Raw genomic sequence first — 17,688 nt, forward strand, 5'->3', positions numbered from 1 at the left:
ATAGGTTGCCATAACAATAAATCATCTTAGTGTGAACCGTATAGTTTACCATAACAATAAATCATCTTAGTGTGAACCGTATAGGTTACCATAACAACAAATCATCTTAGTGTCAACCGTATAGGTTATCAGGACAGCAAATCATCTTAGTGTGAACCGTATAGGTTACCATAACAACAAATCATCTTAGTGTCAACTGTATAGGTTATCAGGACAGCAAATCATCTTAGTGTCACTTCATCCCTTGGGTTCAGTTGTACATTTATACGGAAAGCAGAAACAAAAGTCATACAGTAATGTACATAAGTAGCGATACTAACGGTACTGCACTGAAATAAAGTGAAAACTTTGATTATTAAAATAGGAGGTATAGACAGAAAAGTGCGGCCCTCAGGGGAGACAGAGTTAAGTCTACAAATGTACAACGGCAAAATTCTGGGAGTACGATTCTCTTAACGGCTGGTATGAGTATTTCCACCAAAAACCGTGGGAAAAATTAAACGTACACACCAAGACCAACAACACACAAACAACCATAAATCTCAAGATACAACATGCTGCATACCACGTTCTCAACATCAGCGAAAGAATAATCAACATTTGGAAAAACACAACATTTCAGTAAAAACCACATTTATTCAAAAACCAGATACAAAACTAAAGTCCTCACTATGTAAAAACTACACTGACAAACACAACACCAACATAATTTATAAAATGCAATGCAGCAACTGCCACAAATTCTATATTGGAGAAACAAGTAGAAAAATGAAAACTAGATTCAAAGAACACAAAAAGTCACCTTCACATGCTTTTGAACATTGAAAATCAAATAAACACAACATAACCACAGAAAACACCCAGATACTAAGTAGAGAAACAAACATAAACAAACACAAAATCAAAGAAGCCCTACTTATAGAACAACTAAAACCAAAATTAAACCAATACGAAGGAACACCTTTATACCTATACTAATTAATAACCTAACATCCACCTGTAACGCCCCTACAATCCCATACCCGTTTATACTCTTGTCCCTAAGACATATATGCGTTCTGCAACGGTCAGTTACAAACTTTCTCTTTTTTAACCTGAAGATGACCTAGGAAGGTCGATACGTTGTTCGCTCCTTATCAATAAAAGTGTTAATACCAATACAAGCCGTTCTGAGGTACATTTTGTATTTTAAGTGGATTTCTCGTCATCAAGAGTTCGATTCTTCGTTTTGGATATACCAGACAACCTAATGTGGCTTTACCCTGCTCTGAAACGAACACGAAAAGTATATTTAGTATAGAGTTCCACGCCACAGAATTATTTGCTTAAACCACAGACGTCTGAAAGTTTAGAGAATTTTTTATTGATTTATGAAAACTTGTTACTGTAAGGAATATGCCTACAAACAGAGAATGACAGACGAGAAAACCGTTTGGATCAGTGCATGCGTACTAATTATGTTGTAATTTATGCAATATAACTTATTACTTTTACTGTCGTAAAATAAGAGGATAATTCACATTCTATGTGTAATAACTTTTATTACTTTGTAATCTGTGCAGTATTTTTTGCAAGAATATTTTTTTTCCCCAACGCACAAGAAGAGGTCCGTATGAGATAATGATTTATAGAACACGCTATGTCTGGGTACTTAGAGTAATATTAATGGATGGCCTTGGTTCTAAAAAGAAAATCAAAAGAAATCACGTCACCAGAGACCTTCGGATAACAAAAAAGGAAATTTTGAACTTATTCTTTAAGCCATATTTACAGTGATTGACCGTTAAAACTGACCACTGGTACCTCAGATTGTGTTCCTGGAATAACAGTATCTTACTCTTTCCTTCCATTGTAAAACTAGAGGAACCTCCCTAGAAATCTGACTTCTGGCTTACTTTACTTCTAGTTCAAACAGTAAAATAAATAACAATACAGTAAAAAATAAATTGTAGAAATAGCAAGATATGAACCACTCATGGAATGACTTGTATTGTAGAACACAATCTAGTCTGGTTTATAACCACACAGCTGACTTAATAAGGTAGATGTCTGTTCTTCTTCAGGTGTAACTTTCACACTAATGTTAGATATCTGACCTTTGACCCAGCATGGCCAGGTGGGTTAAGGCGTGCAAATCATAATCCAAGGGTCGCGGGTTTGAATCCCCGTCACAACAAACATGTTCTCCCTTTTAGCCGTGGGGGCATTATAATGTTACAATCAATCCCACTATTCGTTGGTAAAAGAGTAGCCCAAGATTTGGCGGTTGGTGGTGATGACTAGCTGCCTTCCCTCTAGTCTTACACTGCTAAATTAGGGACGGCTAGCACAGATAGTCTTCGTGTACTTTTGCGCGAAATTCAAAAACAAACAATCTGACCTTTATATTTGGATTTTGTTTTTTTGTTTATGAAAATGATGTTTTGAATATGACAGCTTTAGTTATCTCAACATATGATATAGAATAGTTCTGAATTCTCCCAGACATCTGGCGAACTAAATTGTTTTGAGAAAACAGAAGAAGAAATTCGCCAAACTGGTTGCCAGTTTGGACACAGTGGATATCCCATCAAACTGAACTTACATTTTCTCATCAAGCATGAAGTAAGGCTCTTCTGTCACAGTAATGAAAAGGTTCAATGACTTTTCATCTGTTTAGACCTTTTATTTAACAGTCCTCTTTGAAAATTAAATCGCCACATAACTTTACAATATATTTTAAATGGATTTTGGTCCTGGTTCGATATCATAACTGCAAGAGTAAATCGGTTCTCTGGACAGCACGGAATCAAAAAGTTCCTAATACACCAGCTAACTTGTGATTGTGGACAACAGGGTGTCAAGAAATTTCCTAATACATCACCTAAATTTTGATTATATACAACAGTGTCAATACAAGAAAGTTCCTAATACACCAATTAACTTGTGATTGTGGACAAGAGGGTGTCAAGAAAATCCCTAATACATCAGCTAACTTGTGATTGTGGACAACAGGGTATCAAGAAAGTTTCTAATACATCAGCTAACTTTGATTGTATACAATAGTATCAATACAAGAAAGTTCCTAATACACCAGCTAACTTGTGATTGTGGACAACAGGGTATCAAGAAAGTTTCTAATACATCAGCTAACTTTTGACTGTAGACCATGAGGTGTATGTGAACTTCCACAGAAACCAGTTACTTGGTAAATATTTATATTACAAACAACAGATCGTCTGAAAAGTTTTTAAGAATCAGCTAACTTGAGGTGTAGGTATCAGTATTAGAGACAACACGAGTCTTTCTTATGAATTTTAGATAATTCGTTCAATATTCCACGTTTAGAACCCACTGCTTTAAGTATTTATCTTCTTAAGTTTCTTTAGAGATAAGTTTATCTTTGTAGTTTTAACAAATACATCCGTACTTTACTTTCTATCAGATATGTTAGATCCGTATCTGATAGTCTGAATGTAACATTGTCAAATAAAACAATTGTTAACGGGATCTTATTTGTTATAAATGACCATTCTGTTTCCTTATTCCAGTTTTGTGATGAGTGTATTTTTCCGGTACCTGAGATGTCTAATTATATTTTGGTTTTCTCGTAATAAGTTGTGACATAAATTAGTTTTACCTGATTATTAAGCTAATCTTGAAATCTCAGTCCTGATATTGTCAACTTCCTTGTCGTTCACTGGTTCGTTTTTGTTCTTTTATTTCTTGAATAACAATTCAAAATTAATGAAAACTAGAATAATCTATATAATTTATTTTAATACTATAAATAAACTATCTTATTCCACCAAATTTATTTTTCTTTAATTGAATATTCCACATTAGATTCAAAGCTTCTTCAAAAGCGTTTCACTGAAACGTAAACCTTTTATCTTTGCCTGACAACGTATTAGTTGAAAAAATTGCGTTATTCGATTTGTTAGAAAGCAACGACTCCTAGTTTCATTCTGCACACAGTACACTATTCAGATAAGTATCCAAATTTAATTTTTTCAAAATGCTGTTATTTTGTTTCGCGACGTATTAACGTACATAAGTTAATGAAATCCCAGTAAATTATTTCATTCTCAAACGTCTTCGTGTTTGTTTTGTTTTGAATTTCGCGCAAACCTAAACAAGGGCTATCTGCGCTAGCCGTCCCGAATTTAGCAGTGTGAGACTAGAAGGAAGGCAGCTAATCATTACCACCCACCGACAACTCTTTTACCAACGAATAGTGGGATTGATCGTAAATTATAATGCCCCCATGGCTGAAAGGGCGAGCACGTTTGTTGTGATGGGCACTCGAACCGGCGACACTCGGATTACGAGTCGAACGCCGTAACCTACCTGGCCATGTCGGGCCGTCGTATTCGTGTTATTTTCGAATTATTGTTTTAGTTTTAATGTAATATTCCTTTGAACTTAAATGCAGTATTTCAGGTTTGTTGTTTGTACGCGATGGGTATTGTTTGTATTATCTCAAAACTTAATTTGAAATTTTAAACAATAAGAATTTTCTAATTACATTTTTCTTCTACATTCTTCTAAAATCTTAAGTAAAAATATTACTCAATATTTTTTTCATAATTTCAAAAGATTTGTATATTGTTCATTCCATATCTCTTTCCAATATGAGCTGTCGATTAAAACGTTCGATTCGCTATCTGGGGATCGCGGAATTTAACTCCGTTACAAAATACGCTCGCTCTTTTTGTCATGGTGGTGTTATAACGTAGCAGTTAACTTAATCTAAATACTTCTGGGCAAAAAGTAGCTCAAGAGTTGGCTGTAGGTGGTGTTTACTAGTTTTCTTCACTCGTCTAGGCCCGGCATGGCCAAGCGCGTTAAGGCGTTCGACTCGTAATCCGAGGGTCGCGGGTTCAAATCACCACCACCCACCGCCAACCCTTGGGCTAATCTTTTACAACGAACAGTGAGACTGACTCTCGCATTATAATGCCCCCACGGCTGAAAGGGCGAGCATGTTTGGTGTGACGGGGATTTGAACTCGCGACACTCGGATTACGAGTCGAGTGTTTTAACTACCTGGCCATGCCAGGCCCTACTTGATTAAAAATGAATTTGTATATAGTGTTAATATTGTTTGTTTTAAGTGTTGGCTTAAATGTTCCTGACAAGTGATCTTTTAAATGATCCTCGTGTGGAATGAAATAAGTAATTTAAACTCACTGTATGGTCAGTCTGTAGTTTGATGGTCATTGTCTAGCTAAAGTGGTTCTAATTTTGGACAGGCGTAATAAAAAAAAATGACAATCACACCAGAGAGTCCTCCGCTAGAACAGCGGTAACTCTTTGGATTTATAACGCTAAAATAAGGGGTTAGATTCCCTTCGGTGGACACAGCAGATAACCCGATATAATCTTGCTATGAGAAATCCCACACACATCAAAGAATGATGACATAAAGCGATGGCGTAAAAGTAAACTAAAATCGCCGTTATCTGAGTCAGAACGTATTAAAATCACATTAATTGTGAGTATCATTCCAGGAAAGGTCTTATTACATCAAAATTGTTACTGACTGTACTGTGTCCAGCTGGAATTTTTAAAGATACCTTTGTCACGCTTGAAACTATCACCAAGAGGCTATATCTCTCAACCAAGATGGTTGTGCCAATTGTAGGTCATCGCAGAATGAAAAAGGATCTGATATCACTGGAATCAAATAAAGTCACAAAGGTCAAGGTCAAACAGGTTTAACTTAGCATCATTATTTCTGACAAGTTGAAAATCAGTAATAACTGAATATTAATTTTCGGTTCAATGTGAAAATGTAAGTTAATATATTGACATCTTTCTCAACGACAATTTAGTAACTTAAGTTCGAATATTTTGACGAACAAATCCCAACAAACAAATTCACCTACAAGTTTAAAAAAAAACGAATTTCGTTCCGTTGGGTTTACTAATTTGAACACAGGTTGATTTTAAGAGATCTTGCTCTGGAAAAGCGAGTCTACCATGTTTGTACATACTAAAAATTAAGAAACCTTAATAAACTGTAGCCAAAAATATAGCAGTTTAAATTTTGTTTTTGAGCAATAATAAACAAATACCCATTCGCTAGAAACGTGTTCTTTAAATTTATATTCCAGAATTCATGGTATACACACAAACAATACAGTTATTCATTTCAGAACACAAGGTTTCTCATTATTTTTCTTTTGTACATACAATTCACCTAAAAAGGTGTTAAGGTTAAACCGATAAATTATTACAAGGAATACACAACCATAAGTATTATCTCTGGCTTATTATACAGCTGCATGGTTACAGAACTGTTGGTACGTATTGGCACCTCCATCCCTCACTACAAGAAGAACAGACAGACATAAATATTAAGTATGTCTTATGATACAGCTGCATGGTTACAGAACTGTTGGTACATATTGGCACCTCCATCCTTCACTACAACAATAACACAACCATAATATTAAGTATGTCTTATGATACAGATGCATGGTTACAGAACTGTTGGTACGTATTGGCACCTCCATCCCTCACTACAAGAAGAACAGACAGACATAAATATTAAGTATGTCTTATGATACAGCTGCATGGTTACAGAACTGTTGGTACATATTGGCACCTCCATCCTTCACTACAACAATAACACAACCATAATATTAAGTATGTCTTATGATACAGATGCATGGTTACAGAACTGTTGGTACGTATTGGCACCTCCATCCCTCACTACAAGAAGAACAGATAGACATAAATATTAAGTGTGTCTTATGATACAATTGCATCGCTACAGAACTGTTAGTACGTACTGGCGCCTCCATCCGTCACTACAACAATAACAGACAACCATAATATTAAGTATGTCTTATGATACAACTGCATCGTTACAGAACTGTTGGTACGTATTGGTACTTTCATCCCTCATTACAATAAGGAACTGAAAATAGCAAATAATAACTCTGAGTTATACAGCAGCTGTATGGTTACACAACTGTTGGTGGGTGTTGAAACATTCATGTTTCACCACAACAAGGCTGACAATGATAGACGAATCTCGAGATGTCACCAAAGTTATTTGTTTTTTTTTACTATAAACAGACTCGCATTTACCTCAGTATAATGTAGTGTTTTATTAAAGTGCATCTTTAACATTTTTTTATTCGTAGCTTACAACAGGATAAATAATGAGACACCTCATATCGTGCAACAAACTAGGATCAAAAACTAAAATAATTCAACTCTTAAGTCCTTTATCCAACTCTATATTTGACACAGTGGGATAATATTTAATAACATTGGTATGACTGGAAGAATGAGAACTATTGTAGCTAGAAAACCAAAGATTGTTTATTTTAGAACAAATGTTCGCAGTAAGTTACCTGAGCGTTTCCCACCATGAAGAATCAAACCTTAGAATTTTAGATTGCAACTTCGTAAAGTTACAGCTGACCCACTGGAAGAACAGTAAAAAAATACGATCATTTACTAGTCTCAACCCAGAATCTATAGCATGATGTATTTATACGATTTTTTATTTCAGTTTTTCAAAGAAACTTAAGAAACCTTAGACAGAGAATAACTTTGGTACTTCTAGATACACAAAAACAAGCTTTTCTCTAATTCATTCAAGATGATATGTTTTGTTTCGTTAGGTTTAATGAGATTTGTTAGCACCACTTGTTTAAACTGAAATATGAGAGACTTGAATGTATTTATAAGTTATAAAACACACATTCTAGTTAATACTAGTACATTTTTAGTAATTCAGATAAAATAGCAGCTAAACACCTTGCTGTATTTAAATTTTCGTCGTATAAAATAAATAAGAAAATAGTGAGGCCAACGACAATTTAGCAGTAAAATGCAGAGTTCGATCCTCGCCGTGGGCAAAGCACAGAGAGCCCATTGTGTAGCTTTGCGCTTAATAACAAACACGCAGTGCATTTAAATCGAGAACAGTTCAGACAAAGAAGTTTATTATTGATGCTTACTTGTAGTTTAAGCACAAAGCAACACAATGAGCTACATGTGATCTGCCCACCACGGTTTCTAAAGCTATAAGTTCGTAGATGTAACGTTGTGCTACTATGGAGCACATAGAAGTGTGGGTGCAGTAACGTAAACTTACATGTTTTAAAGCATTAGATTAATTGTATATATTACACGAATACTTTTCCAATCCAGAAACACCTGTCATAAATAATGAACACCTTTCCTCATTGATGACAAGTGTTTATATATAGCTCGTTTTACACATGAAGATGTTCATTACTGCCACTATTAAACAGCATTAGATGGATGTCCAAAGAATATTTCAGAAAAAAATTACTGTATTTCACAGTTTAAAATGTAGTGTCTTCAACTACGATATTGTACAGAAACAGCATTAGAAAAATGTCGAAAGAATATTTCAGAACAAAATTACTGTATTTCACAGTTTAAAATGTAGTGTCTTCAACTACGATATTGTACAGAAACAGCATTAGAAAAATGTCCAAAGAATATTTCAGAACAAAATTACTGTATTTCACAGCTTAAAATGTAGTGTCTTCAACTACGATATTGTACAGAAATAGCATTAGAAAGATGTCCAAAGACTACTTCAAAATACATCATTGTATTTCAGAGTTAACTACAGCTTAGTGAAGCGAATAACTCCACCAAGTAGCGTTGATCATATTCGGCCCTCAAAAATACAAAAATGTGTCCGTACGTTTGTCATTATCAATGGACATGGACCACTTTTGGAACATAATATTCTACACGTGTCCACTAAAGTTTAATCAAAATTCGATAATTTTTGAGTAAATTATAGATAAAAAATAGTATGAAAAAACAGTCCCCCATGTTAGCAGATGGGGATTCTTGGACTTTCGAGGCCTTGGTGTGACTTTGATTGTTGACCTCGGCCCTCCAAAGATTAATCACTTCTAACTTGGGTCAAAGTCCAATACATATCAACTTTCGTTCCATTATCGAGATATCCTGGTGATGAACACATACACACAGGGGTCAAAACACACCTTCTGTCCACCTTTAGATAAAAATAAATATGTTTTCTACTGGGATAATATACAAATATATCATTAGAAAGATATCCAGTTCCACCACAGAAATATGTCACTGTATTTCAGATCCAAACATGTAGTATTTTCTCTGTAAGCAAAATGAAAACGATTAACATAAAATACTAGAAATAAAATTAATTATTTGGATAAATAAAAACTTTGGCGGACAAAAAGATGTTTTACTGTCAGTGTTCCCAAACAGATTGTAATCATCAAAAGAACAAAGAAGTGACAAAAACATCCAAAGATAAGACTCTTTACTCCTTACCGTGCTTAGTGTGTGTTTTTCATATAGCAAAGCCACATCGTGCTATCAACTGCTGAGTCCACCGAGGGGAATTGCGCCCCTGATTTTAGCATTGTAAATCCGTAGACTTACCGCTATACCAGCGGGAAAACAATGGGCTCAGTAACTTCTCAGATTTAACATATATAAAACTTATCAGCATTTAAAATCTACTTTCTTATGAAATATACCAGCTCTAAGACGCCATGCTGGATTTTAAAAAGTATTTAATTTTTAATGCCATCTTAATTATGTTTAAAATTTATCTGTACTGCATATAAAAACAGTATGATAAGAATCGAAACATTCAGTTAAACGTTGAAAATACTGTGAGACAAAATATTCAATTGTTTAATGAATCTTTTTGGTTTGTTTTTTTTACAAAGCTACAGAAATAAAATATTTAATTACTTGTTTGTTTGCTTGTTTTTTTTAATTTTGCGCAAAGCTACTCGAGGGCTATCTGCGCTAGCCATCTCTAATTTAAGTGTAAGACTAGAGGGAAGGCAGCTAGTCATCACCACCCACCGCCAACTTTTGGACTATATTTTACCAACGAATAGTGGGATTGACCGTCACATTATAACGCCCACACGGTTGAAAGAGCAAGCATATTTGGTGTCACGAAGAATCGAACCTGTGACCCTCGGATTACGAATCGAGCGTTTTAACTACCTGGCCATCCCGGGCCGTATATAATAGAAAACACGGAGGCAAAACTCTCAATTGTCATGTGATGAAATATTAGAAATCTAAAAGTGAAACGTGTGTTAGTTAAATATATGGAGTAATTCGAGAAAACCAGTTCATTAGGATACGTAAGGAATTCATAATTGTTAGGTCAATACACTGAATTGTTAAACTAATATAAGTTAGACAATCACACAACGAATGTTGTGTAATTGCTACATACGATAATATACTTTAAAAATTCAAAGAAAAACAAGAGGGAATCCGCGATAGCCGCGGCATTTGAAATTCTTTTGGGTAAGATTAGAGTAAATATATGTACTAGACCTTTTGTGCCTTTTCACTAGGTATATTTTGTGCGCCAACAATAGCAAAAGTCGGCCGCGCGTATACCCGATCCGATATTATTACTTATCAGAATCTCTAACAGTCTACCCTCAAATCGAAATTTTTCTAGGCAGAATTAGAATATATTAATATACGAAACCTCCCGAGTCCAAAATTGTTATCAGCTCTTAAATCGGTAAAGAGAAGATGGGACTATGAGCTAAAAGTATGTGCCTGAAAAAACAAAACAAAAACACAGAGCCATTCTATGAGCCACTGGGCCGCGGCAAAAATAAATTTAATGGTTTATTAGGATAGGCGATATTCGCTAAGAACAGGGATTATACATGGATACATACGAGGTGTCCGTAATGTCTGTAATCATAGGTGACTTATAGTCTTTCTCAATATCAGCCACGTGATGTTGTCAAAGAATGAGAAGTTTATTTCGAATTAGAAACATGTGGATCACATTCTGTAAAATGCATTGAAGTGCCTATGGTTCCAAACTTTTCGGGATACCTCGTATATACGTATTGTTAACTCTAATGTTCGAGAAAAATACATCAAATATCCTTTTATATTTTCGTTCTCCATAAAATGGAGGACTGATCCAAGACAGCAGCATGGGGTACAAGGGTCACTTCTAGCCTTTACAAATTAGTCACATCAACAATGGCGAGCAACAGGGAAGCCGACGTCACAAATCATATTATCTTCAGTATGTTGTTGGACAAGGTAAAACTCGTGGCTGCCAACACGACTGGTAGTACCACTCTCTGCCAGCAGAGCGAGAAAACCAGCAAGGTTCTAAACCAACACTAAAGCTTCAGGAAATACGCCTTCGTCTGTGGAATGTACTACTGTTAATTGCAGAAAACTACTAGAAGAAACAAAACTAATCCTCAAAACTACTTGCTGCATACGTTTATTTCACAGTTCACTTTTTACAAGCTGATAGAACACACTCACTGGTTACCTCTTTAGACTTTGCAACAAAAACGTTTATTGATAGTCTTGTGTGAAACGTTTATTTTTAACGAAACCTATCAACGTTAATCAAGTAATCAACCAAACTCTCAGACAAAACGCAGAATATAAAGGACATCAGTTCTTAATTCGTTAAGTGGTCTCTCAAATCAAAATATTTAAGATATAAATATAATCACAATATAAATATTCTATTAATCAGTTGTAATATAAACATATGAAGTATAACAGCTGTGGTCTGGACTCTTCATATTAATTTTAAATGACCAGCTCCACTATCTTGGATCAAGGCAGGTTTACGGTTTTACCAGACAGCAGGCCACACTTCCTAATTTAGTTCTAATGGTAAAATGGGTGCAATTGTTAGTTCTTAAGCCACCCTCATGTCTAAAGTGAGTGTCCTTCTTTGTCACCTATCCCCATAGCTTCGCTAACATAAATAAGCAATAAATTAATAATAATAACCACCGACCACGTGACATATGCATCATAGGAAAATAGGAAGTGCTTTTAGTGCAGAGAAAAAATTTTCACCGATAAGTTTGCAGCTTCTCTGAGAAATTATAAAGTTTGAATAACTAAACGAAAATAATTACTTGTACGATAAAAACTACAAAGTCCAAAAACACAATAGTATTTACTCCATAAATATTAGTTGTCCTTTAAAATTGCAAACACTGGTTGTAGAATCTCTCAAGCAGTAAAAAACAACAATAAAGAGACGTCACAGTCTTTATGGACTATTTAATCTAATATATCTGTTTAATTTGGTTAAAATAAACTAACTGATTAATGAACCGATGCAATACCATTAATCAAGTGTACTATTTGGAAAACAATAGTAGTGTTTCGGTAACATTCAATCTAGTTTACTGATTGGTTATATGACGAAAGACTGACCATTGCAAGATGTTCATAAATATAACAGGCCTGTGAATTTAAACCTCATGAAAGTTGTTTCGGTTTTAATTATAAATTTTCCATAATTCGGCGACGTAGATTTCGAAAATAATATTTTTTTATCACGTAATTTTTTTTTTGTTAATCGCGAAGGAAAAAAAAATTAGATCAAATTATTATTTCCTTTAGTACAATGAACATTTCTTTATCATTAATCTGGGTTCTAGAACGATCGATACGGCTCTCATGTCGCGATTGGTAAGAGAAATCTAAAACAGTAGTTGTCAACATTTTAACCATAATAAAATATGACCCGATTTCAATGAAAACGATTCATTCATATAACAATAAATATGCCGTTGTATGAAAAATTTGTACGTAATGAAGAAACAGGAATATATCAGTTTCCAGCGTAAACGAATTACTGTAAAAACTGTAAACGTTTCATGAGAATAAAAACCATCGCAGGCCTCTGTAATCACCGAGTGTGAAAACGTTGTAGAAAACATTTCGTATAAAATTCGTACACAGATTTGTGCAGAATGGACAGCGCTCTTAGAAGTAACGTCCACGTTGAGACCTACCGTTAACCCTTCCAGACATCAGCTCGGCTTCAGTTTTCTTCTCGTTACTCCACGGTCCATGTTCTAGATGAGAAATATTATTTCCTGATTTTGATTCAAATCAAAACCGATTGGAACAAAGCTGGATCGTAACTATCACAATTTAAGACGAAAGCGAAGACGACGAATCTGGATGGCGAAAGTCACAGAACCAGCACAAGTTTAGCCAAACATTCTAGTTATGTCTGGAACAGGTAGTGTGAAGAGGTGGAAAAAAACAACCACGTGCATGATGGCAAACACAGCGGTTATTCCCGCGCGTTATCTACCCTACTCTGTAATTCACTATCTCAGGCAGCATTTTCTAGCTGAGGCCACATCAGGGGGTCTTAGAGCGAATGACTAAAAGAAACCTAGTTGCCTGGATTACCCGAGGCACAACAGGTATGTACAAGCATCGAGCGAGGAACCCCGGGATCTTGGCCCCGAACAACGGCGTGAAAATAAGTCCCTCCCCCGGTAAATATCTGACCTACAGTTGCAACGAAAACCCCTTCGTTTCCGCTCTGTTTATTCACGTAAATGTAAATATTTGCATTCCGACAGGTGTTAAATCACATGTATCTGAGCATGCGTGTCCTTGCAGACTTAAACATGTATATATTGAACATTCTATTTCGTTAACGATAATCGGAATTTTTAAAAGTTTATTTTTACATCAACATATTATAATCATTTAATACGTATAAGGTTATTCAAAATTAGCAAAATGTTCCCCACGTATTTCGGGAACTGAGCTGCTGATGGGGCAGCAGTGAGGTCAAGAACTTACAACTCTAAAACCGGGGTTCGATATCCTGCAGTTAGCACAAAAGATAGCCCAATGAGGCTTTGCTCTAAGACAAACAATGCGATGCGACTATATCTTCATATAGTAAAGACACTGCTCGCTTAGTCAGTCCTAGAGCTACGTCTGATTACATATTTGTTAATAAAAGTTATTTTAGATAAATAATTATAACATAACTTACAACTCAGTGTATTCGAACACAATAAATTATGTGAAAGTATCAAAATGTTCAGGTGATGTATCATAAGAAAAGTATGCATATACTTAAAATGTTAAATAATTTGCCTTTCGAATTAATAGGTGGCAATATGACATTAACGAAACACAACACACAGTTAAAGTCATGTAGATACACATTTTAATGACTATTTTTTTAAAGTCTAAGGTATGAATTTCGTTACTTTCAGGTGTATTTTATCGCTGGTGTAACGATGTTTAATTATACAAAACAAGTATCTATTACATTTTGGGTCATATTGTGGCCTTTAATTTTTATTTTCATGGAACTACTGATCCGAAGGATTTGTTTGTTTTGAATTTCGCGCAAAGGTACACGAGGGCTAAGCTGCGCTGGCCGTCCATACTTTAGCAGTGTAACACTAAACGGAAGGCAGCTAGTAATAACCACCCACTGCCAACTCTTAGGGTACTCTTTTACTAACGAATAGTAGAATTGACCGTACCATTGTAACGCCCCCACAGCTGACAGGGCGAGCATGTTTGGTGTGACGGAGATTTAAACCCGAGACCCTTGGATTACGAGTCGAGTGCCTTATCCACCTGGCCATGCCAGGCAACCCGAACAAAGGCAGAGCACCCTACTACCCACAATCCTGTTTGTTTTGTTTGTTTGTTTTTTGAATTTCGCACAAAGCTACTCAAGGACTATCTGTGCTAGCCGTTCCTAATTTAGCAGTGTAAGACTAGAGGGAAGGCAGTTAGTCATCTTCACCCACTGCCAACTCTTCTACCAACGAATAGTGGGATTGACCGTAACATTATAACGCCCCCACTGCTGAAAGGGCGAGCATGTTTGGCGCGACGGGGATGCGAACCCGCGACTCTCAGATTACGAGTTGCACGCCTTAACACGCTTGGCCATGCCGGGCCTACCCACTATCCATTCCTAGAGATTGTCTGTCACTTCTATAACGCAATCAAAGCTTAAAATGCAGGAAATATATTTGTGATATCGTATCGATTCGAACCCAGTTTCTCAATTCCGAAATCTTCAGCTCTTCCATAGAGTCACCTCGTGCCCTTAAATCTAATACTGCAACTGAATTGTTAGTCTATTATTAGCAGGGTCGGTCCCTATGTCCCTGCGAACACAGGGGATCCCATGACAACGAGACCTAATATGCACTTCTACCATATGAAAAATGTTTTGACTTATTTTACTTGGGTTGAAATACAAGGTATGATTTTAATAACAAAATATCTTCATCATGTTTAATTTATGCAAGTAATTAAGTACAAAAACAAAAATAATGCTATATATAATTAAATTGAGCTGATACAATATTTTAGTTGAAATCTCTCTTCTGTTTCTTGTCTTTATCGTATTTCGTGTAAAAGCCTGCTTGAACATTCCACATGACATACCTTCACTGCACGCGCTACTACACCATATATCAGGCAAGTGAAAGAACGTTTCTAAGTGTTCCGTGGGTGAAGAACTGTTATTAACAAAGCGTTAACATAATATGTAATAAAATATTTAAAAGGTCATAAAGTAAAATAATTGAGACGGAAAATTTAAACTGAAAAATACCTAAGATAAGAGAAATTAAAATCAATTAATAATTATTTGAATAAATAAATAAATGAAAGACTTAGAAAATATACGTTTGTTATCGTGAGAGAAAAAAAACGCCAAATATAAGTACTTTAATAAATGTTTTATTTCTAGAATATTGACAACAGTTGACAATGAGTTGAAAGAAAAATGACAACAAGAGAAACACAGGAGATCTAAATATAACATAGGGATTTACAAATACAACGCGTTATTTTTAGACCTAATGAAAATCAGATTAGAAGACCATTTCTATAGGATATCTATTTTCAAGAAAATGAAAAACAAGCCGAAAGTGCCAAATCACTCACGGTTGTTTTAATCTATGGTTGACGTATTCTTTAAAACTATATATAATGTCCTGTTTTTTATATCAACTGTTTGGCGATAGGCTGTCTCATAAAGGTTTTTCTTCTCGAAAATACATATCAAAAACAAACAAAAAAACTTGAATTTCAAACAAAAAACAGTCTATATATACAACTTTTAAATTTTTTTTTAATAGCAGGTTTGGCTTGTTTGAAATTTCTCGCAAAGCTACACGAAGGATGTGTACGTCAACCGTCCATAATTTTGTAGTGAAAAACTAAAGGGAAGGCAGTTAGTCATCCCCACCCATCGCCAATTTTTGGTCTACTCTTTTGTCCATGCATATACATAGTGTGATTGACCGATCCCACAGCTGAAAGGGCGAGAATGTTTGGTGGGGAAGGGATTGTGGGTCGAGCGCCCTAACTACCTGGTCATGACGGCCCATGAAGTGTGAAAATTTGTTGTTTTTTTTATTTCGCGCAAAACTACTTGAGGGCTATCTGTGCTACCCGTCCCTAATTTAGCAGTGTAAGACGAAAGGGAAGGCAGCGAGTTACAACCACCCACCGCCAACTCTTGGGCTACTCTTTTACCAACAAATTAGTTGGACTGACCGTCACAGTATAAAGGCTGAAAGGGCGAACATGTTTAACAGGGAGAGAATTCGAACCCGTAAAACTGAAGATTACGAATTAAAAAACAAAACAAATCGTGGCAGGTATTTCGTTTTAAGGCAGAGAAAACCACGTGTTCTTCCCAGTAGAGGTGTTAGGGTAACGGTTGTCTCCCTTTAACACCGCGCGTGAAAATAATTAGCTGGAGTGACAATAATTGCGTTTAAAAATGTTGACTTGAAGTTTTTGAAAGATATTACTAAGGACGATAAGGCATGATGAAGGTGTTCTTTTCAGTGGTTGTTCGTGACGTGCAGAGAGGTTGTGGCTGTTGATGGTGTGTGGGGATGAAGAGTTGACACGAGACAGAGAGATCCAAACATGCATTCGAGGTATTGTATTTAAATGAGGGGAATAGAACTCCAATTATAAGCAAATCGTACAGTGCGACTCATATTAATATTGCCCCACACCCCCACCCAGTGGCACAGTGGAATATCTGCGGACTCGGACCGCGAGAAACCGGGTTTCGATATCCGTAGTTGGCAGAACACAGATAGCCCATTATATAGCTTTGTGTTGCTTCCAGCTAGTACAGCGGTAAGTCTATGGATTTACAACGCTAAAATCAGTGGTTCGATTCCCCTCGGTGGGCTCAGCAGATAGACTGATGTGGTTTTGCTATAAAAAAACACAAACAAACATAGCTTTGTGCGTAGTTCCAAACCAACATACCCATACTATAATGAAACCAGAACGCAGCATTTAGAAGGTGTCTCTAAAAGAACAGTCGTAAAATTCTATTTATTTGTTGTTACGTACACAACTACAGAGTAGGCTATACAAACTGTGCCCACCACGGGTATCGATACGCGGATTTTAGATCATGGGATCCCCTTTATTGGAGGTTATTCTTGAAATGTTTATGAAATGTGGGATAGCGTTCGAAAATTTCTTACGTCAGGGGCTACGATCATGATGCAAATACAAGAGGCCAAAACAAAGGGGTGAACTCCACATGATGCACAAAAGGTCTGGAACCACAGGTGGTTTGCAGATTTTCCTAATTTCAGATATGTGACTGATTATATGTCACAGCAGGAAAAAGTCGAGTTAATCCTGTTTATGTGGAAAAGAACGTTGATCCCGGTGGAAGGCTGCTGGCGAACTTAATGCAAGTTATTCAGGGAGAAAGAAGAAAAAAACAACTCACAGAGGTGTTGGGAAGTTGCAAGCTATATATAATGAAACGTGGAACATGACACGAACACGGTTCGCAATGTTCAAAGGGAATGGAAATACCATCTCGAAACGTGTTTC

General features: G+C 35.9%; 1 protein-coding gene across 8 annotated transcripts in view; it reads right to left on the bottom strand.

The window, feature by feature from the left end:
- LOC143255978 (epidermal growth factor receptor-like) overlaps positions 1–17,688 on the bottom strand; it is a 142,921-nt gene that overhangs the window by 78,807 nt on the left and 46,426 nt on the right. For 2 of the 8 annotated variants that reach the window (XM_076512478.1, XM_076512476.1), the window contains exon 1: positions 12,816–13,335. The exons of 3 other annotated variants lie outside the window; for them this stretch is intronic. Coding sequence is in view for 1 of the 5 variants with exons in the window: in XM_076512480.1 (XP_076368595.1) it covers positions 12,816–12,834 (19 nt within the window). In the remaining 4 variants the exon portion in view is untranslated. Of the gene's footprint in view, positions 1–12,815; positions 13,350–17,688 lie in introns of those variants that run through there. 3 more of the 8 variants (XR_013030947.1, XM_076512481.1, XM_076512480.1) reach the window with 3 other exon arrangements.

Source organism: Tachypleus tridentatus, chromosome 7 (assembly GCF_004210375.1).
Source record: "Tachypleus tridentatus isolate NWPU-2018 chromosome 7, ASM421037v1, whole genome shotgun sequence".
Taxonomy (NCBI): domain Eukaryota; kingdom Metazoa; phylum Arthropoda; class Merostomata; order Xiphosura; family Limulidae; genus Tachypleus; species Tachypleus tridentatus.